Source organism: Pseudochaenichthys georgianus, chromosome 9 (assembly GCF_902827115.2).
Source record: "Pseudochaenichthys georgianus chromosome 9, fPseGeo1.2, whole genome shotgun sequence".
Taxonomy (NCBI): Eukaryota; Metazoa; Chordata; class Actinopteri; order Perciformes; family Channichthyidae; genus Pseudochaenichthys; species Pseudochaenichthys georgianus.
The window spans coordinates 8,280,692-8,298,858 of record NC_047511.1 but is presented as its reverse complement, the minus strand read 5'-3'; the positions used below and the strand labels follow the sequence as shown (position 1 = coordinate 8,298,858).

Sequence of the window (18,167 nt, the reverse complement as noted above, 5' to 3'; positions counted from 1 at the left end):
TGTTTGGCAATCATGATTAAAGGATGTTTATATATATTCTTTTGTCTGTGGCTTTTTCTCTTCATAAGCAAAACTATTTTTGGAAGTTAGGCTTGTGTTGGGGCGTTACCAAAGAGGGCGTTACAAAGGATTACATTTTTTTTTTTTTTTAAATAGTGAGATTTCCCCTCTGCCTTGATTTCAGAAAAAAAAGAAGTTTACTTTTGAAAGATACGTGGACACAGGAAAAAGACAAAGCTACACATGATCTTATAGAATATGATGCATTGTTCCAGATTACACTACACAACGGGATATAAAGGAGGTACACACATCAGAAGTAACATGCAACATACACATTAATGCAGCAGCAATATTAATAGAGAAACATCAGATATAATAGAAAGGGAACATTTTATTGCACCAGGAGCTATCTCGGGACCTGTCTGTGAATACAAAATAAACCATAGTGTTGGTGATATACAGTGTTGTCATTCTTCAACAGCAAGACCGCTAACATCCTATTTTAACAATCTCACTCCCTGTAATTGACATAATTAATAGTTTAGCTTCTCACCATCATTTGCTGTGGCCCATTGATGTTAACGATCGCAACTGAAAGGCTGCCTGCCAAACGTAAACATTCAGCCACGTGACTTGCAAACTCTCTCTCGTTGTTTTACACAACACGGATCCTTTCTAGCCATAACCTTTATACAGTCTATGGCCATAACCGACCAGCAGGGGCGCCGAACAGGCAACCGTCTCCTTCATCACTTCCGCTTTTAAAACAAAATGGGTGGCGCCAAAGCTTGACAACAGAGCGGCTGTTTGCAGCCTTCAACTGACACTGCGTCCAAATAAACAAATGTAATGTCTGCTGTGTTTAAATGTCATGCCCACAAGTTGTTTTCTGACATAAGCGACAGTGTAAAGAGGAGTTCGGATAACTGCGTCCCGTGAAAGTTGTACAAATGTCATCATGTCGAAGACAGACCAACTTCTTATCGTTGTGTCCATCCTTGAAGGTAAGAACACAGTTATCTTCTTAAGTACCAATTTACAATATCAATTACCAGTGTGGGACAATAGTAAATGTGTGTTACTGTATACAACGAGCTTACTATTAATAATAATACAATATGTAGCATGTCCAACCTTAAGCATTGTCTCTGCTGTTTCGGTAAAAGCTAGAGACTGTAATTTCTGCCAAAGCACCACATTCGGACCATTTATTACAGTAAAAGGAAAAAACAGCCTAAAATCCAATCACTTATATATGATTTTAAAGTAAGTGTCTTATGGTTTCGTGCCTACAAAACAGAACGTTGAAATACATCACCTTGGAGTTTGAGATACTAGGAGGGACATTGTTTTACTTTTTTCTGACATGTTAGACCAAACGATTAGTTGAATAAATTGCTAGTTAGTTGGAGTCTTAAACATTGTATTGCAAATATCCCAGTAGGGAAAGAGAAGCAACAATAATTTAGAATAGATCGACTTGAGTATATACTTTTTTTCTTTAGATCTTTTTACGCATCTATTCGTCAAATAGGCTTTCAAAAGTAGAAAAATGATATTATACAAATGCTGTGCCAAAGTGTCTGCTTACCAGATGATGCTGCGAGCCATCACCGGAACCTTTATGAGACCGAGTCATGACTGGTCATAATACATAAACTAATCCAACTTTATTGTTTTTAGTGGCAAAATATCATCAAGGACTCATCTAAAATGTAAATTCAGTCTGTTGATATGCCTCAAGTCTCAAGTAACTAATTCCTGAGAGTTATTGTTAATGATAATTTGAGTTGGAGAGAGAATGTTGACTACAATTCATAAATCAACTAGTATAATAAGGAGAGTGGCTCATTTTGTCACGTCAAACTGTCTTCTTATTATTTTGTCAAATGCATGCATTCCTTTCATAGTAGTAGTAGTAGTATGGGGAAGATCTCTCCCAAATTCTCTCCATAAAATGGTGTCCCTCCAGAAACGCTTCGTAAGGATTGCCACAAAGTCCCATATCTCCTCTGCTCCTTTATTTAACAGTCCTCAGATTTGTACAGTTTATGACATCAACGTTTATCAAATTTGTGTTTAAATATACTCAGGAAAAGGGATCATCCCTCTGCACTTCAATACTGACTTCAGAAAATGTCAACATTTGTATACAACACGCCACTCATCAAATCCCCTAAGTGTCTCATCTCAAATTACCATCCGTTTTAGGGAAAGATCTGGAACTCCAACCAGAGCTGTTCCTCGCTGCATTGCTTCAAAACATATCTTCAAACATTATTTGACCACTATATGATGCCTGGTTTATATAGTGTTATTTTGTTAACATTTTTAGTATAGTATATGTTGTCTTTAAAGTTTGCCATTTTTGTATTGAATTTAAGCAATTGTTGATATATTGATCTTTTGTTTTATATATAATTGTGATTTTGTTATCATTAGTTTAGTCAATGTATTGAACATGTCAGAAACAAAAAAATATAACAATAATATATATATATATTTTCTCTTTTTTTCACTCAGATTAATAATTATAACAAAGTACCAAAAAAATAAAAAAATAATAACAAACCAAAAAATAATAATAATCATTTTCAGATAGTCTCTGTTCATGTTCAACAGGGGCAAGAAAAAGCTTTAAAAAACTGTTCTGGTCCTACCCCCTCGAACATATAGGGGGTAGGACCAGAACAGTTTTTTAAAGCTTCTTCTTGCCCCTGTTGAACATGAACAGAGACTATCTGAAAATTATTATTATTATTATTTTTTTAAATTAATTTTTTTTTTTTAATTATTATTCAGGTAGAGGCTTTAAATAAGCCCAATGGGTTCTTTGCCTCTTCCTGCACTCGTCATTTATTACCTGTTATGTTTGTGTATTGTGAAATTGTGCAAAACCATTAAAACCTTAACCGTAATGTATCTAATAGTATGTTAGCAGTGTACAGGAGACACAGTAGAGTATGTATAAACTACACAAAAAAGTTAATATGTATTTTCCTACTCAGGTCGCCAATTCCCGAAGAGTCCCCATCTCAGTCTGGTGGTGCAGGCGAGCTTCGATGGCGAGCAGCTGGCCACAGACCCGGCCGAGCACAGCGAGCAGCCGCACTTCAGCACGGAGCTCGCCTGGGAGCTGGACCGCAGGACGCTGCACCAGCACAGGTCTCATGCGACTTTACATTACATCACAACAACCATTTCTCCCACCCTCTTTTCAATTGGGTGGCTGTGGCTCAGGGCGGCTTCACCGTCTAGCAATGATCTAGGGTCAGCATGAGGAAGTGGCATTGGGCAAGTTGCTTCAGATTGCTTCCGTGTGGTATGGAAGTGTATTTAAGGTGGTTTGGATAAAAGTGTCAGTTAAACGACATGTACTGTAATGTCATGTTTGTTTTACTAAGCTGATCAAATCATTCCACTAAAGTCGACGTCAGCAGACTTTAAAGGTTTTTCAGATTGAGGGTGACGAAAGGTTATCGACTCAAAGATTACTTTCATAATCAATGAGTCTGCATTTCCCCGTTACTTTGTTAATTGATTGCTCTGTACACCAATGTATATCACACTCCTCCAGCTGTTTTAAGACGAGCTAAAGGAGAACATTCTTGTTACATTAGTTTGGAAAATAACCTAAATGATCAATCGGTTATCAAAAACATGCAAAATAATGTCTTGTTTGATTAATTGATTCATCTACTGATTGTACCAACTTCGATTCCCTGCTGTTCATTTATGGTGAAATCAAATCACTGTTGCTCGATGCTACAAGTCCTACACGGAAATAATCATTTCACTGTAGATTCTAATAATCCCCATACAATTAATAATAATAGTCACCATTCAAAACAAAGTCCTAGTTAGTAGAACAATGATAAACAGCTGATCACAAATAAATACTATCAGTTAGCAAAAAAGACACAAAATAAAAGGACGTTTTCATGTTTTGAAATGATTGTAAGCCTGCTAACCTTCTCTCTCCCTCTCTGGAGTGATATTGTAAAGATGCATAAACCCCAAACGGTGTGATGAAGCCTCTTCTGTCCCGCAGACTGCAGAGAACTCCCATCAAGCTCCAGTGTTTCGCCATCGACTCTGTCAGTAAGAAGAAAGAGAGCGTGGGCTACATCGTGCTGGACCTCCGCTCTGTGCAGGAGGTCAAACAGGTGAACCTCTGCTCCTTCTCTCTTTGGGACATGTTGGGACTCTCAGTGATCAAAGTGAAAATAAAGTAAACGTGTTGTTCTCTCAGGACCCTCGCTGGTATCCGTTGCTGAGCAGCAAATACACCAAACAGAGACCCGCCCTCTTCCTCAGCATGGCGCTGGAGAGCGACACCAAGCCCTCCGATCCCTCTCCTGATAGGTTCAAAGCCAAGAAAGCCCCGCCCCGACAAGGTCAGCTGTTCTGTTACATACAGCACTCTGTCTCTCTGTCTGTCTGTCTCTGCCTGTCTGTGTGTCTGTCTGCCTGCCTGTCTGTCTGTCTGTCTGTCTGCCTGTCTGTCTGTCTGTCTGTCTGTCTGTCTGTCTGTCTGTCTGCCTGTCTGTCTGCCTGTCTGCCTGTCTGTCTGTCAGTCAGTCAGTCAGCTAGCTAACGTAGTCATTTCAAATAAACTGACAAAACACTTACAATAATGAAACAGACTAACTCAGCATCGTTTTTGAAACTGCAGTGCTTTTGCTCCTAAAGGAAGTGTTTTGGGCCGTTTGGAACTGTCGGCAATGTACTTCAGTACTACTAAAACCTTTCAAACTAACTGATAGTAAGGTAGATAGATGTATAGTGTATTGATCCCAATGTGGGAAACTCTTTCCTTTTGAAGCTAACAATGTTTCCCTTTGGAAACAGTCTTTGTGGTGAATGTGCTGTTAATGCTGCACCTTGGTGCTCTCTCTTTAACGCCCCCATGGTTCATGGGCACTGTGACCTTGCGACACACATTTACATGATTGGAGATATGCTAATTAAGACCATTTTACACCATAAAATAATGAACTTAGGATATCGTACAGGCATGGATGAAAGTGTAATTTGATCGGTTGGTGGAGACATGCAGCCTTGAGGCTGTCATTCTAGTTTTCCTCGTCCTTCCTTGTAAATCATGTGCGGCTCTGCTCCGGTAGGTTCTCCTGCAGTAACTGCAGACAAGCTGGAGGCCACACTGATCCAAGACCAGGGCTACCATCAGGTGGGACCTGCAGATCACTGCGGTGACATGTTCGTCCTGTCCGTCACCGTGGCTTTTGCTACCAAACTAGAACAGGTGAGGACAGCACTTGATCCCTGACCTCGGAGCTGTTATACTGTTGTTAGTTTAGGCACAATGAGGTTAAGTTCCCGCGGGGCAACGCATCCAGATAATGTACTTACAGAAAAATAGGGAAGCACTCTTTCTTGATTGTTTTCACTCGAACTTCTCTTTTCACGTATAAGAATAAAGTAATCTGACAGGTGGCTGCTGGTCTGTCTCCCCTGCAGTGTGTTCTGTAGGTTTCTGTGCACGTTCCCTGCGTTTCTCTCCCACACACTCCCCCCTTGCCGAGACACCTCCATTGGACTCCTTTGTTTACTTCAGTAATATAGTGACATCATGTAACACGATGTAGCACTTGCTATTGGCTAGCGCTCCAACACATTGTGCATGAAATACTAAGGGGAGGTACATCTCTAAGCGTTGGACCAATCACAACAGAGCCAGCCTGCCAACCAATCGGACCTAATCCTCACCTATCCCTAACAACAACCTTCTTTTATATAATGTGTTGGAATTCACAGATTGGTGATATTTTGAAAAGGAAAGAACATCTCGGGTGGTACATGTTGTTTACACATTATTGTTTTAACTTTTCACCACGGTCTGTCCTCCGTTGTGTCATGGAAGCCTCTGAAGACACAGACTCCAAATCACACCTCTTTAGTCAGGAAGCAAAGCACTTCGGACCTTCACCAGTGGGGACGTTAGTGATGTGTTTTATGTCTTAGAACTAAACGTGAACATCTCTTAAGCTAGTGTGAACCTCAGATCTTTTTCCAGGCATCTTACCCAAACACGAAGGAACCAGACGTTGCAAACAGCGAACCCATTCCTGGCGTGTAGGACTCATCCCTGCACCCTTTACCCCATAGTGTGAGCCAACAGACACGCTGCATGTGCTTTCTTGTTGTTCCCACAGTTGATCCCCAGCACTCTGAAGCTGTCCGCAGAGGGATCGGGGTTCTTCTTCTACTACTCTTTACTGGGGAACGACATCACCAGCGAGCCCTTCCACAACCTGCTGAGCCCTGACTTCGAGCCGGAGCGCGCCTCTGTGCGCATCCGCAGCAGCAAACAGACCCTGCAGACCTTCCTGTCTCAGCAACCCTCTTTGCAGGTGAATAAGTTCCAACATATCAGAGTTCTACAGAGGAGATATTATGCTCATGTCCATGTTCATATTTGTATTGTGTGCTTCTACTCTGTGACAAGTTGACATGTTAAACCTTTAACACACTGCAGGCAGGGGACAACCCCAGAAAGCAGAATAGGGCCCCTATACAAGAATCTATTAAAGAGTCAGGGTCCCGGGCCCTTGGCTGTCGATGCAGCGTAGGAGACGGTGATCTCCCTTCTGTTCCCGGCCATGTCTCATCCTAAGTTCCCGTCCCCTCAGGTGTACCTGTGCTGTGGGACCCACTCCCTGGGCAGCACAGACGTGTCTCTCTCGGCTCTCGCGGCTGTGTCTGTGGATCTGCAGAACAAGGCAGCGACGGTGGAGGGAGCGTTCATCCTCCAGCCTCCTAAGCGCACCAAACAGGCGCTGCCGGCTCTGCCCCCCGACCTGCAGCCCACTGTGGGCGTGGCTGTCACCCTGAGGAGGGAGGATGTCACGCCACAGGTACACTAACTCGGGCCATGTGGACTCGCAGCAGGTGTTCCAAGTGTTTTAAATGAGAAAAAGTGAATTAATACGGTCATGTAGTTTGACATGTCCCAATAGAGTGGTGAAGGGATGAGTCCTAAACCAGGAAGTGACCAGGAACACTTTAAGAGATCTCAGAACGACTAAACGACAGCACCCTGAACATTAACCCCCTTTAGCTTAGTGATGGTGAGGAGAAGTCATGTGACAGTAGCTTTGGCGAAGTGTGTGAACGCGTGAAGAAGAGTCTGTACCTCATCTGTGGTGAATTTGTCTCCATGTCCCTCAACAGTCATTTACTGTATAGTTACATTACAAGTACTTGATGCAGAGTAACCTATATAGTCATCGTTTTCCCTTTGGTGCAACACAACACAAAGTAACTGTGTAATCGGGTTGAACAGATGATGAACTTTTTTTTTAATCTGATTGTTGCATTCTACTCAACGATCAGACCCTCCTTTGTTTCACTTTTAAACCCTACAGGAGTCTTTTATTGCAGACACAAAATACCTTGTTAAGAAACACTTGGCTAGCCTTCCAACACATTAGTTAAGAGTCTTTAAAGTGAGAATCTTTTCATATTCGTCAGGGCAGAAGGCTTTACTCTTCATCATATCACTTCTCTCTGTCCTCCAGTCTTTAGGGAATAAAGAAGGAAGTGGACCTCCGACCCACTCCGTCCCTCCTCCCTCTCTTCCTCCTGCTGCACCAAGGAGACCTCGAAGCTCCTCTCCGGTCCACAACCCCCCTCCTCCTCCTCGTCCTCCTTCTCTTCCTCCGCCGTCCTCTCATACAGAGAGCGAAGCAGAGAGTCTTCTGGAGGAGCTTCAACGAGGCGAAGAGCAGGCGGGACAGCTGGAAGGTAAGGCTGTAAATACCACCGAAGAAGTCACATCAAAGAATAATTTTGTAGCGACGACGATCACAGCCACAATGCAGGTCTGTCTGACAAGCGTTATCCCTGTGAGAGAGCCAGAGGTCGTGAGTTTCAAGATTCAACGGCTTCGTTGTCATGCACAACAGCTACAGTGTCATGTTGGCAAAGGAACTCTTATCTGCCAGACATAAATACCACATGCAACAATCACAATAGAGCAAGAGGAAGCAGAAATACAAATAATAACGGCATACTTTCTATTCATTGTATAAAGTCAAAATAATATACATAGCCTACATGAAGCAAAAATAAACAATTGTGTATCGGGTTCACGATGCATCTAAATGAAATCATGATCGTAATATGGGTTAGGGCGATATTCAAATAGCAGGAGGGGCAATATTTGGGGGGGCGGCAGTAGCTCAGTCTAGGGAATGGTCGGGGAACCGAAGGGTCGTCGGTTCAAGTCCCGATGGAAGCAAAAATACGGTGTGTTCTTGCAGCTGGAGAGGTGCCAGTTCGCCTCCTGGGCACTGCTGAGGTGTCCTTGGGCAAGGCACAGAACCCTCAACTGATTCCCGGTGGTGTGTAATTGTAAAATAACACGAGTGAAAATACTGAATTCTTCCTCAAGGATTAATAAAAGTTTATCTTAATCTTAACCTTACAGGAAAATATATGGAAATATGATTTTGAAATAAGGATTGTGGTTCTGCAAAGATAATAAAAACTAAACAAAAAAAAGATCCTAAAAATCATATTGTACTAAATAAAATATCTTTATCTGGTCAAATCCTCTTAAAGTGGACCTATCATGCTATATTTGAATAATATATTGTAGGGCCATACCTATATATAAAAAAATAGTCATTATTATTAATATTGTGAATCATATATCAATTGCAATACCAGTCCAAAAAAAGCCATTTCTTGATGCCTTACATTTCCCCTCTCTGTGACAAACGAATGATTAAGGTGCAGGTCTAATGAGTTACTCAGTGACACACACACACACACACACACACACACACACACACACACACACACACACACACACACACACACACACACACACACACACACACACTCACACTCACACTCACACTCACACTCACACTCACACTCACACTCACACACACACTAAATAACCAACAGTCCCAATATTCATTGTGGTGCAGTGATGAGGTATTTTTGTTGGCAGACCCGCACCACGATGTTAGCATCACAAGTGCCTTGGCAAAAAACGATGTTTTTATTTATTGGTGGAATACGAAATATTGCAGAAGTAAGCTCTGTGGCAAACACACCTTGATGTCGTCTTGTATTCGGCAGGATAATCTCCACATATGGACACAACTAACAAAGCTAACGTTCACACAATAACACATCACCACCACTTGGCTGAAGGCGGCTTATCAGTTGATTAACAGTCTCATTTAGTCACTTGTTAGCTTCTGCTGTTTATATGAAGCATGGAAGCTTCGGACATTCCCCAGTGGGGTAAATAATTCCCTATTTTATTTCTTTATTTCAGGAATTTAACTTAAAACAAGTTCAAAATACTGTTGACTTAAAAACGAGGGAAGCTGAAGACCTAAAATGCAAACTATTTCCGGGTTTTAGGACTCCTTCCTGCAACACTCTGGAGCCCAAACCCGTCCCTTTCCCCAACAAGTAACATTGAATGTGTTCATGTGTCCAGCGGCAGATTTGGAGGTTCAAGCTGGAGCTACCGCAGAAGGTGGAGCTTCATCCGTCAGCGTCTCTGCTCCCAAAGTGTCCATCCCCCCCTCCGCCCATCACTACTGCTTCTCTCTGGACCTCCGCAGCCTGGGACACCTGAGCCTCACGCACCCCATCGCTGTCACACTCAGGTGAAAGACTTCATCCTAATCTCAGCTGTCTCCAGAGAACCTGTTGGGTATGATAGCAGGTCACGTGTAAAGGGAATGTCTGGCTCACATACGCTGATGCTCTTTAGTATGTTGGTATTTCCCCGACATTGATTCCTTTTTGGACGTTTTTCTTTGTTTTGGAAATAATTGCTTTCTTTGGATTATATTTGTGCCTTTTTGAATGACATTAGGCGCTTTCACACCGCAGTACTTTTCCCACGAAGGTTCATGAGAACTCTTTAATCGTCAGAACGCCGACACCTCCTCTTCTCCACCGCTCCCATGTTTTCTTTTGTGCAGCCATAAGTTAGTCTCTCTGCGTTTGTGCGCTGGGCTAATGCTAATAATGCTAATGCAAGGATAATAAAATGGCGGCTTTACGTAGTTTGCAATCCGCCCAGCCAATCAGAAAAAGGTTCTCATGTTAGTTCCGGATGTTTTTGGTGTGAACGCAACATTTCGGAACTATATCGGAACTAAGTGGGAAAAGTGTGAACGCGCCTGTTGGACCTTTTGGTTTAACTGAATATTCAGCTGCATTAAGAAGTTTTTGAGTTGGACAATTCTTGTGGGCCATGAAATGTAGATATATCCACTTCATAAGTTAAAAACATCTACATGTTCTTTAAAATGTGCATTGGTGTTTTTATGTTGTGTTGCAGGTACTCATATCAGTTCTTCGGCAGTGCTGCTCCCATCATGACCAACCCTCCTGTGGAGCTGCAGAGGAACATGGAGGCGTCTCTGCCTCAGTCTTACTGCGCCTTCGACTTTGCCGCTCTGCCACAACAACTGCAGGACACCTTCCTCAGGTACCAGAATCGTACAAAAACGATATTATCCTTTCCATTCTTAATGCTTAAAGGCGGGGTAGGTAAGTTTGAGAAACCGGCTCGACTTTTTTTTTTTAACTTTTTGTTATATTCCATGGAATGCTCTTAACATCCCGATAGCAATGAATATCTAAAGTGCTTTGACAATAAATACATAAAAAAATGTCATCTGTGGAAGCCGTAGCGCTGTAAAAAGCACGACCAATCATCTGAGTCGGCCCGGCTAAAGTAACTGGATGGCCTACCTGCCTGTCAGCCTTCCATCTGGGCACAAACTCATCTCGTGCCCTCATTGGTCATGTGCGCGTTCGTGTGTGTTGGAGGAGGGGCTCTGTGAGGAAGTGGCAGATCTCTGCTGTGTATTTTCAAATTCTAGCGCACTCCAGCTGGTTTCTCCAAAATGACCTACCCCACCTTTAAATTGTGTAAAAAATACAGTATATGGATGCAAAGTGCTGACCTGTTGATAGGGTGAGGACTGATAAAGATTAGACTTCTGCTTTTAGATCCAAACAACAATGACAACTTTATTTTTACTCAGTTTTTTCTATCAGATTTGTCTTTTATCTGATTTCTTTAAATCTGCTCAGCAGTTCAATAATATAAAGCTGTATTTACCTGAGGGAAATGGTTTTGCAGCAGATGCAAAGTAGGAACGAGTGCAAATAAAAAGGTGAAGGTGCTAAAAGCAAATGTACATTATGCCAGAAATGTAAACAGGTCGACATTTACGTATTGTAATGTAACGTTCTACAAAGGGAGTCGGAAACAGGCTTCAAGTTATGGAGGGTTTATCCACTCCTTTGTTCACACACGGACAGAGGTTACATGAACAGGTTGTAGGTTTATCCTCACACTGAACACTACACCCCAACTCACACCCATAGTGTCTACGTCACAACTTCCTCGCCCTCCCCCCTCTGCTCCCCCAACCACAGGCCCGCACCTCGACCAGCATCACTGTGCAGCTCTGTGATTGGCAGAGAGACGGGGGACGCTTGAGTGACACACTCGGCACCCTATACAGGGTCGTTACAATATACACATGCCAAAAAGTAAACTAAGTAAAAAAATAACACTACAAATAACATAATTGTTCCGCTATTACATTTGATTCTATTTTCAAACATATTTTCCACTATATTTTTATTATTGCACGAATGAATTTCTTATGTGTTGGATTCTCAGTTTTCTTGTCTTTATTACATTACATGTTAACATTGTGTAGGGAGCTGCTCCGCTTTCGGCATTGAATGTAACACATGTCTTTTTCAAATCACTTACCTTCTAAGTATTGATACAAAATGATTATTTAAATTGTTATTTTGGATACCAGTGTTTTAGCAACTTGTTCTGGGATCAGCAGGCACGGCACAATCATTAACTTAACATCTTATTGGCTTACAACAAAACGTGTCATTTATTTAATAAGCGGCTTCATTTGAAGACTGAAAGAGAAAAACTAATATTTAAAAAGAAAATTGACTAAAGCCTCAAAAATATTATCTTTTTGTCTGCAAAATCACGTTGGTCCAGCAGATGGCGCTGTAAGACTGAGTTTTGTCTCTGAATGTTAAAAATGGAGCTGCTGTGGAAGCATTTCAGTGCAAGTTATCTGAACTCATCGTGTGTTGTAGGGTTCCTCTGGTGGTGGAGGTTTGGCACAGAGACTCCACCAGCAGGGACCAGCTGATAGGACGAGCCTCCATCCAGCTGTCCCACCTGCTGAGCTCGGAGAGGAGCAGACTGCGGGCGTCTTCCGGAGAGCAGAGCTGGAGACAGACTCACCAGGACCGCATCCCTGTGGTCGCGGTACAGCGGTAGGAAGCAGCACGGACTGACACACTGATCACTTGGAGCACGGCAACTAATGTTAAACAACTTTTTCTTTCTTTCAGCCCCGGGGAGAAGGTGGCAGAGTTGAGCTACGTGGCAACACTGGAGGACCTGGGACCGGTTAAAGCCAGAGAGGTCATCGTGTCCGACTCTTCACAGGTGGGAACGATGTGTGTTGTGGAGGTAGATTTATCTCAATATTATTTGTGTGAACAAATCAACAACCACTTTGTGAATGTGTAATCTGTAAATGTAAAACGACTTCCACAAATGCAACAAAGCAAACTAATTCCAGACATAAAAAACAAGTTGTAAATGATGTATGGTGGCCACGACGCATTACACAACGGCACAAAACACGTACCTTATGAGAAACGCGCTGCCGTTAAAAAAATGATGCAAATATAAATAAAAACCCAAATGTGCCAAAACAAATGCAAATTAAGAAACATCTTCATCCACTTGACGAAGCATGCGCAAAAACTGAAAGAGGCTCAAAACACCTTCACTCAAGATGGTTGTTATTGTTTTTCTCTTAGTTACAAAGTTCTTTCACATAAAACAGAACACCATTAGAAATACACCAACAGAAAATAACAAAATGAACTAAACAATGATATAACACGTGAGATAAAACAAAAATAAAATCACATTAAAGCAATTCTAAAATAGTGAGCCTGAGTTATGTAACCTTGCAGCAGAGTTTGGGGTATTTACAGGGGTAAGTACAGGGGTAAGTACAGTAATCTACTCGAGTGTTAATGGATCTAACCTAATAATGTTGAGATGAACTTTAACGAATAGCTACATTCATCTCTCACACTGTCATTTCAAACGTGGACATTTTCACTTTTGTAAAGTTAGAAATAATGGATGAGTGAGAATGAGTTCTTGTATTGGATTACGGCAACAGGTGTACTTCATAAAGTCACCTCTGACTGTAGTCGCCCTTTCTGTGATGGTATTTGACCTGTTCTAAATCCTCCTCTGTCACCAGGACCAACCTGCAGTCCCCAAACAGCCGCCCTCCCACCCTGCTGCTCCAAACCACACTGTCCCCCCGCTGGGCCCCCTGGCCCCCAGAGACACCCTGGAGTACCGCACGGCCCTGGAGCTGGAGCTGTGGAAGGAGGAGCAGGAGGATCTGTTCGATGATCAGGTACACGCAAGACCGAAAGGAACCGTGAAAAGGCCGGATATAAAAGAGTACAATTATTAGATACAATATAAAAATAACATCAGGTAAACACAGAGATGTTGCGAGCAAGTGCTAAGTAAATAGACTTACCTTGAGTCTAGTTTCATTTGATGCTACTTATTAGGTTATGATGTTACATCTAACTCCACTACAACCACCTACTTTCTGAGCCAAGTAAAGAATTGAAAAAGACTCTTGGATCAGCTGTTAAAAGCAACGTCACAAAGATGGAAACAGGGCTGTTTTCTGAGAAACTCATGAAAGGTTGACCTTTTTAGACACACATGGTTATCACAGGAAAACCACAAAGCATATGATGAAGGCTGAACATGATGTGTTTCGGGGGACCTAACGGTGTATACCGTAGTTAAAGAGGACAAATGATGCTCATTTTCAGGTTCATATTTGTAATTTGAGCCTCTACTCTGACTTGCAGACACCATTTACAAAACCTTTTTAACACTCTACAGGAAAGGGAAACCCCACAGAGCATAACGGGGCCCCTTTAATTTGAGCACCGCATAAAAACGTATATACAGTACTTGTTCTACTTTATTAAGTCAAAAGGCTGATCATACTTTCATCAACCTTTAGTAAGGTTTTGATGGCAGGACTTCTTTTAGCAGAGTATTTGAACAGTGTGATATAAGTACCCTGTTGCGTTGGTTTCAGTTGAGGAAGAAGGAGCTGAGCCACATGCAGGCTCTGGCAGAGGAGTGGAGGAGGAGAGACCGAGAAAGAGAAGCTCTGGTCAAGAAGAAGGTGAAGCGCGCGCACACACACACACACACACACACACACACACACACCCTGCTTGCACATTACTGTATATACTGCAAGTACTTATATTCACACAGACTCATGGGACACTTAAATCCTAATGTAATAATGACTGCCCATGTTTCCCTCTGGCCTTCTCCCTAAATGTCCCTCTGCCTGCAGGAAGTGGAGTACAACGTGCTGGAGGAGCAGCTTCAGAAGACTCTGTCTGATCTGGAGAAAAGAGAGAAGCAGCTGGCTGAGGCCGAGCTGGAGGTCAGACTCACTTTGACCACACAGCTTTTTCAAAAATGTATTTAAAGGTTCCCTATTATTCAAAATCCACGTTTTCATGTCTCTTCTACATCAACATGTGTCCCCTGTGTAAAGAGACTGAAAGTTTCAGGAACAAAGATTTTCTCACTCTCACCTGCTACATCTTTTTATTAGATATATGGCTGCAATTATTATTATTGTCATATTAATAATTTCATCCGCAAACTTTTTTATAGATAAATGTATTAATTGTTTGGTTAAAATAGTGACACAATCTTTTTATTTACTGTCACAATGTCACGTTAGACAAAGAAAAGCTGAATATTATTATATTGATGACCTTAACCAGCAGTACTGGTGAACTTTCTTCTTTTAGAATTCCTAATTGCTCCTGAATTACCCCCATTTTCCACCGGGTTCGTCTGCGGCGCACTGCGGCTGCGGCGCATTACGGCTGCGGCGCATTACCGCTGCGCCGCGGCGGTCGTAAGGATCGCGGCCACTCTAGTCAATGGGTGCTATTCCACCACACGCGCCGCGTTACGGCTCAGACGCGTCCAGAAGCGTGCCAGAAGCGTCCCAGAAGCGGCTCGGCGCAGCGCTTCTCTAAAATTAGGATGAATCCTATTTTTGCCGCGGCACAGCCGTAAGGTCGGGCAGGCAGCCCCCCCTCGCAGGAAGTGGAAAGGTGAGCATCCGGGCCAGGCCCATCCCCCACATATACTAATTTAGCAAACCCCCCTCCTTCATCACAACACCTCCACTACGATACGCACAATGGACGACGAGGTTTTCATCATGGAAGTGGAGAAACACACTATTTTATATGATGTAACCAATGCTTACTACAAGGACAACATCAGAAAGGACAAGGCCTGGTTTTTAGTCGCTGCAGTTTGTGGAGTGGAAGGTAACAACTACATATTCATGTTTTAAAGTTAATTAATACTTGTAGGTACAGTACAGAGCCATTCAGTAGTTTAACATCTTGTGAAAGTCGTTAAAAAACTGTTCAGACGCTACGGTTCTGAGACGCTTCTGGGACGCGTCCGGTGGGTTATGGCGCAGACGGACCCAGTGGAAACTGGGGGTTACTATGTCTTGTTAGTGAACCAAATCTTGAATTGATACCATAACTATCCCATAAATCCAATAAATATATCAATGGGATACTTGCTATTATCAACCTATTACTTGCCTTTAGCTAGTAATGCACCACAGTGGTGTGTGTGTGTGTGTGTGTGTGTGTGACTGTGTGTGTGTGTGTGTTCAGACCCAGAGGCTGCAGAGGGAGCTGCGTGCCGAACACGATCTGACCCAGAGGGAGCTGCAGGAGAGCAGCAGGAGGCTGCAGCAGGACTGTGACCACCGGGCGGCGCTGGAGAGGGACAAAGTCCGCCTGATGGAGGAGGACCGGGCCCGGCTGCTGCAGCAGGTGGGGACAGAGTGGACGAGCAGAGTGTCAGTCGGCAAATACTGCTCAACCACTGTGGTTAACAATGAACCACTGCACCCTGGAGAAGAGGATACAGCTGGGGAAGTCGTTTTGCTATTTCATCGGGCTTCGTACAATTAAAAGCGACATGAGCACCCATTCTTGTTGTTGGTAGCGGCCTTGCTGAGAAAATAAGCAACATAAGCAGTGAGGTCACGAAGTAGCACCAGTCGGGCTCTGGGCGGTGGAAAAGCAACTGGTTCCTAAACAGTGAAATAGTTACAAACCAAAAAAGCACGGAGCGAGAACTGGGTTGGGAACAGTACTCCAGCGTGTACGAAGAGGGAGTTTACCTCAAAAACAACACCATACAAATTCAGGGCTTTATTTGTCATATGCACAATATCTAGAGTAATGATATTAATATTAAAAACCCATGGTATTTACATGGTACTAATCCCAATGTTTGAAGAGACTTAACAAGCAACTAAAGACAAAAACAACAAAGAAAAAAAAGTTGTGAGTCAATTGAAAGGAGAAGATTAAAGGTTGCTTTCTGGATGTGACTGGAGGTTGTTCCAGTTGGAAACAGCTGTCCTGGGGCTAAGGGTAGGGTTGTTTAGGATTTCTAAGTGGTGAGTAATGTTTGTAGTCAATTATGTATTTGACAGCCAGCCAATGGAGGTCATGTAGGATAAGCGTAAAGTGGTCAGAGCATCCTTCAACAAAGCAACATGATATACTTAACATAAAAGTAAAAGACATAAACAATGCAATCAAATAGAACAATAGACAAAATGGAGCAAGTCCATTGCAGGCTGGGGTGATGGGGGTCTTTGATAATCCTGAGGGCTTTCTTCCTGAGTCGCTGGGAGTAGAGGTCCTCCATGGATGGCAGCTCCGTCCTGGTGACGTGCTGTGCCGTTTTCACCCCCCTCTGTAGAGTCTGACGGTTGTGTTTCTGTTTGTATCCAGATTGCAGATGGTGAGTCTCGCTACAAGCAGCTGGAGAGAGAGTTCCAGGTCTGCAGAGAACAACAGAACATCAGACCTGAGTTCAGACTGCAGTCAGAGATCAACCTGCTCACTCTAGAGAAGGTAATCTACTCCTTTCTGTATCACTACTTCCAGATAGCAAGTGCTTAACATGTCATAGAAAGAAATGATTTCAATATGAACTTGTCACTTAATATAAACAAAGAAATCCAACCAAAGAACAAGTGATACAAATACATCAGAATCAGGTTTATTGTCAAGTAGGGTTACACATACAAGGAATCTGATTGGGTGTTTAATGGTGGATTCATTTACACCGCAAAAGGAATGAATACAAAACTATTACAAACACAAATGTAGTGTGTTGCATAGGTTGTTGTGGCTTGTGTGGTTTACGCTCTTAACTCAAGTCATTTTCAGCCGTGTGCGACTGACGTGTTTGCTCTGTGACCGTTAAGGTGGAGCTGGAGAGGAAGCTGGAGACCACCACCAAGTCCAAGCTGCACTACAAGCAGCAGTGGGGGCGCGCCTTAAAGGAACTGGCCAGATTCAAGCAGGTACTGTGTGTCTGTCTCTGTTTCATTTAGGAGGATTTAAAATATATATATCCCCCCCCCCCCCCAAAAGCAGTGAACCTAGGGGAAACACTGTAACATGAGGTCTGTTGATGAATCCGAGGCTGTTGTTGGGGCTGCATAAAGGTTTTTGTTTTGTTTTTGTAGGCAGGCCATGCAGGCCAGCCCGATGGTCACCAAGGTTCATGTGAAAAAAGGGCTTAGACCTCAGAGTTAAACTTGGGCCTGCGACCATAGTTTTACTATATTTTGTTTTGAAAATCCACAGCGGAGGTTTTTGTCGTACTACATGCGGTGTGTTTTGCATATCTCTCAGTAGCCAACGATCTGTGAGTCTGTTGGCTCGGACATAAACTCTGTAATAAATGTAGTCTACATTTCATAAGAGGTGTAAAACCTATGAGCATTTGAACGAAAGGCTTCTATAATCTGTAGTTGTTATTGTTGATTTAATGTGTGAACGAGGCGATATAGAGAGGTCATGTTAAGCTGTTGTTATTATTAGGCTGTACTTTGTTATAAACTGTTGGAGTGGGAAGCAGGCCTATTGTTTTTGGGGAGTCAGGTGGTCCGCGAGTG

At 42.8% G+C, this 18,167-nt stretch overlaps 1 protein-coding gene across 1 annotated transcript in view; it reads left to right on the top strand.

Moving 5' to 3' along the window:
- Positions 1–747: 747 nt before the first annotated feature.
- Positions 748–18,167, top strand: part of cep120 (centrosomal protein 120) — a 32,117-nt gene continuing 14,697 nt past the window's right edge. Inside the window, exons 1-18 of the mRNA XM_034091669.2 lie at positions 748–1,007; positions 3,012–3,168; positions 4,055–4,169; positions 4,256–4,400; positions 5,130–5,269; positions 6,180–6,377; positions 6,657–6,881; positions 7,545–7,770; positions 9,488–9,659; positions 10,343–10,492; positions 12,151–12,333; positions 12,412–12,508; positions 13,347–13,508; positions 14,220–14,309; positions 14,490–14,582; positions 15,856–16,017; positions 16,993–17,115; positions 17,472–17,570. Coding sequence (XP_033947560.1) covers positions 962–1,007; positions 3,012–3,168; positions 4,055–4,169; positions 4,256–4,400; positions 5,130–5,269; positions 6,180–6,377; positions 6,657–6,881; positions 7,545–7,770; positions 9,488–9,659; positions 10,343–10,492; positions 12,151–12,333; positions 12,412–12,508; positions 13,347–13,508; positions 14,220–14,309; positions 14,490–14,582; positions 15,856–16,017; positions 16,993–17,115; positions 17,472–17,570 — 2,583 coding nt within the window. The 5' untranslated portion in view covers positions 748–961. The remainder of the gene's footprint in view (positions 1,008–3,011; positions 3,169–4,054; positions 4,170–4,255; positions 4,401–5,129; positions 5,270–6,179; positions 6,378–6,656; positions 6,882–7,544; positions 7,771–9,487; positions 9,660–10,342; positions 10,493–12,150; positions 12,334–12,411; positions 12,509–13,346; positions 13,509–14,219; positions 14,310–14,489; positions 14,583–15,855; positions 16,018–16,992; positions 17,116–17,471; positions 17,571–18,167) is intronic.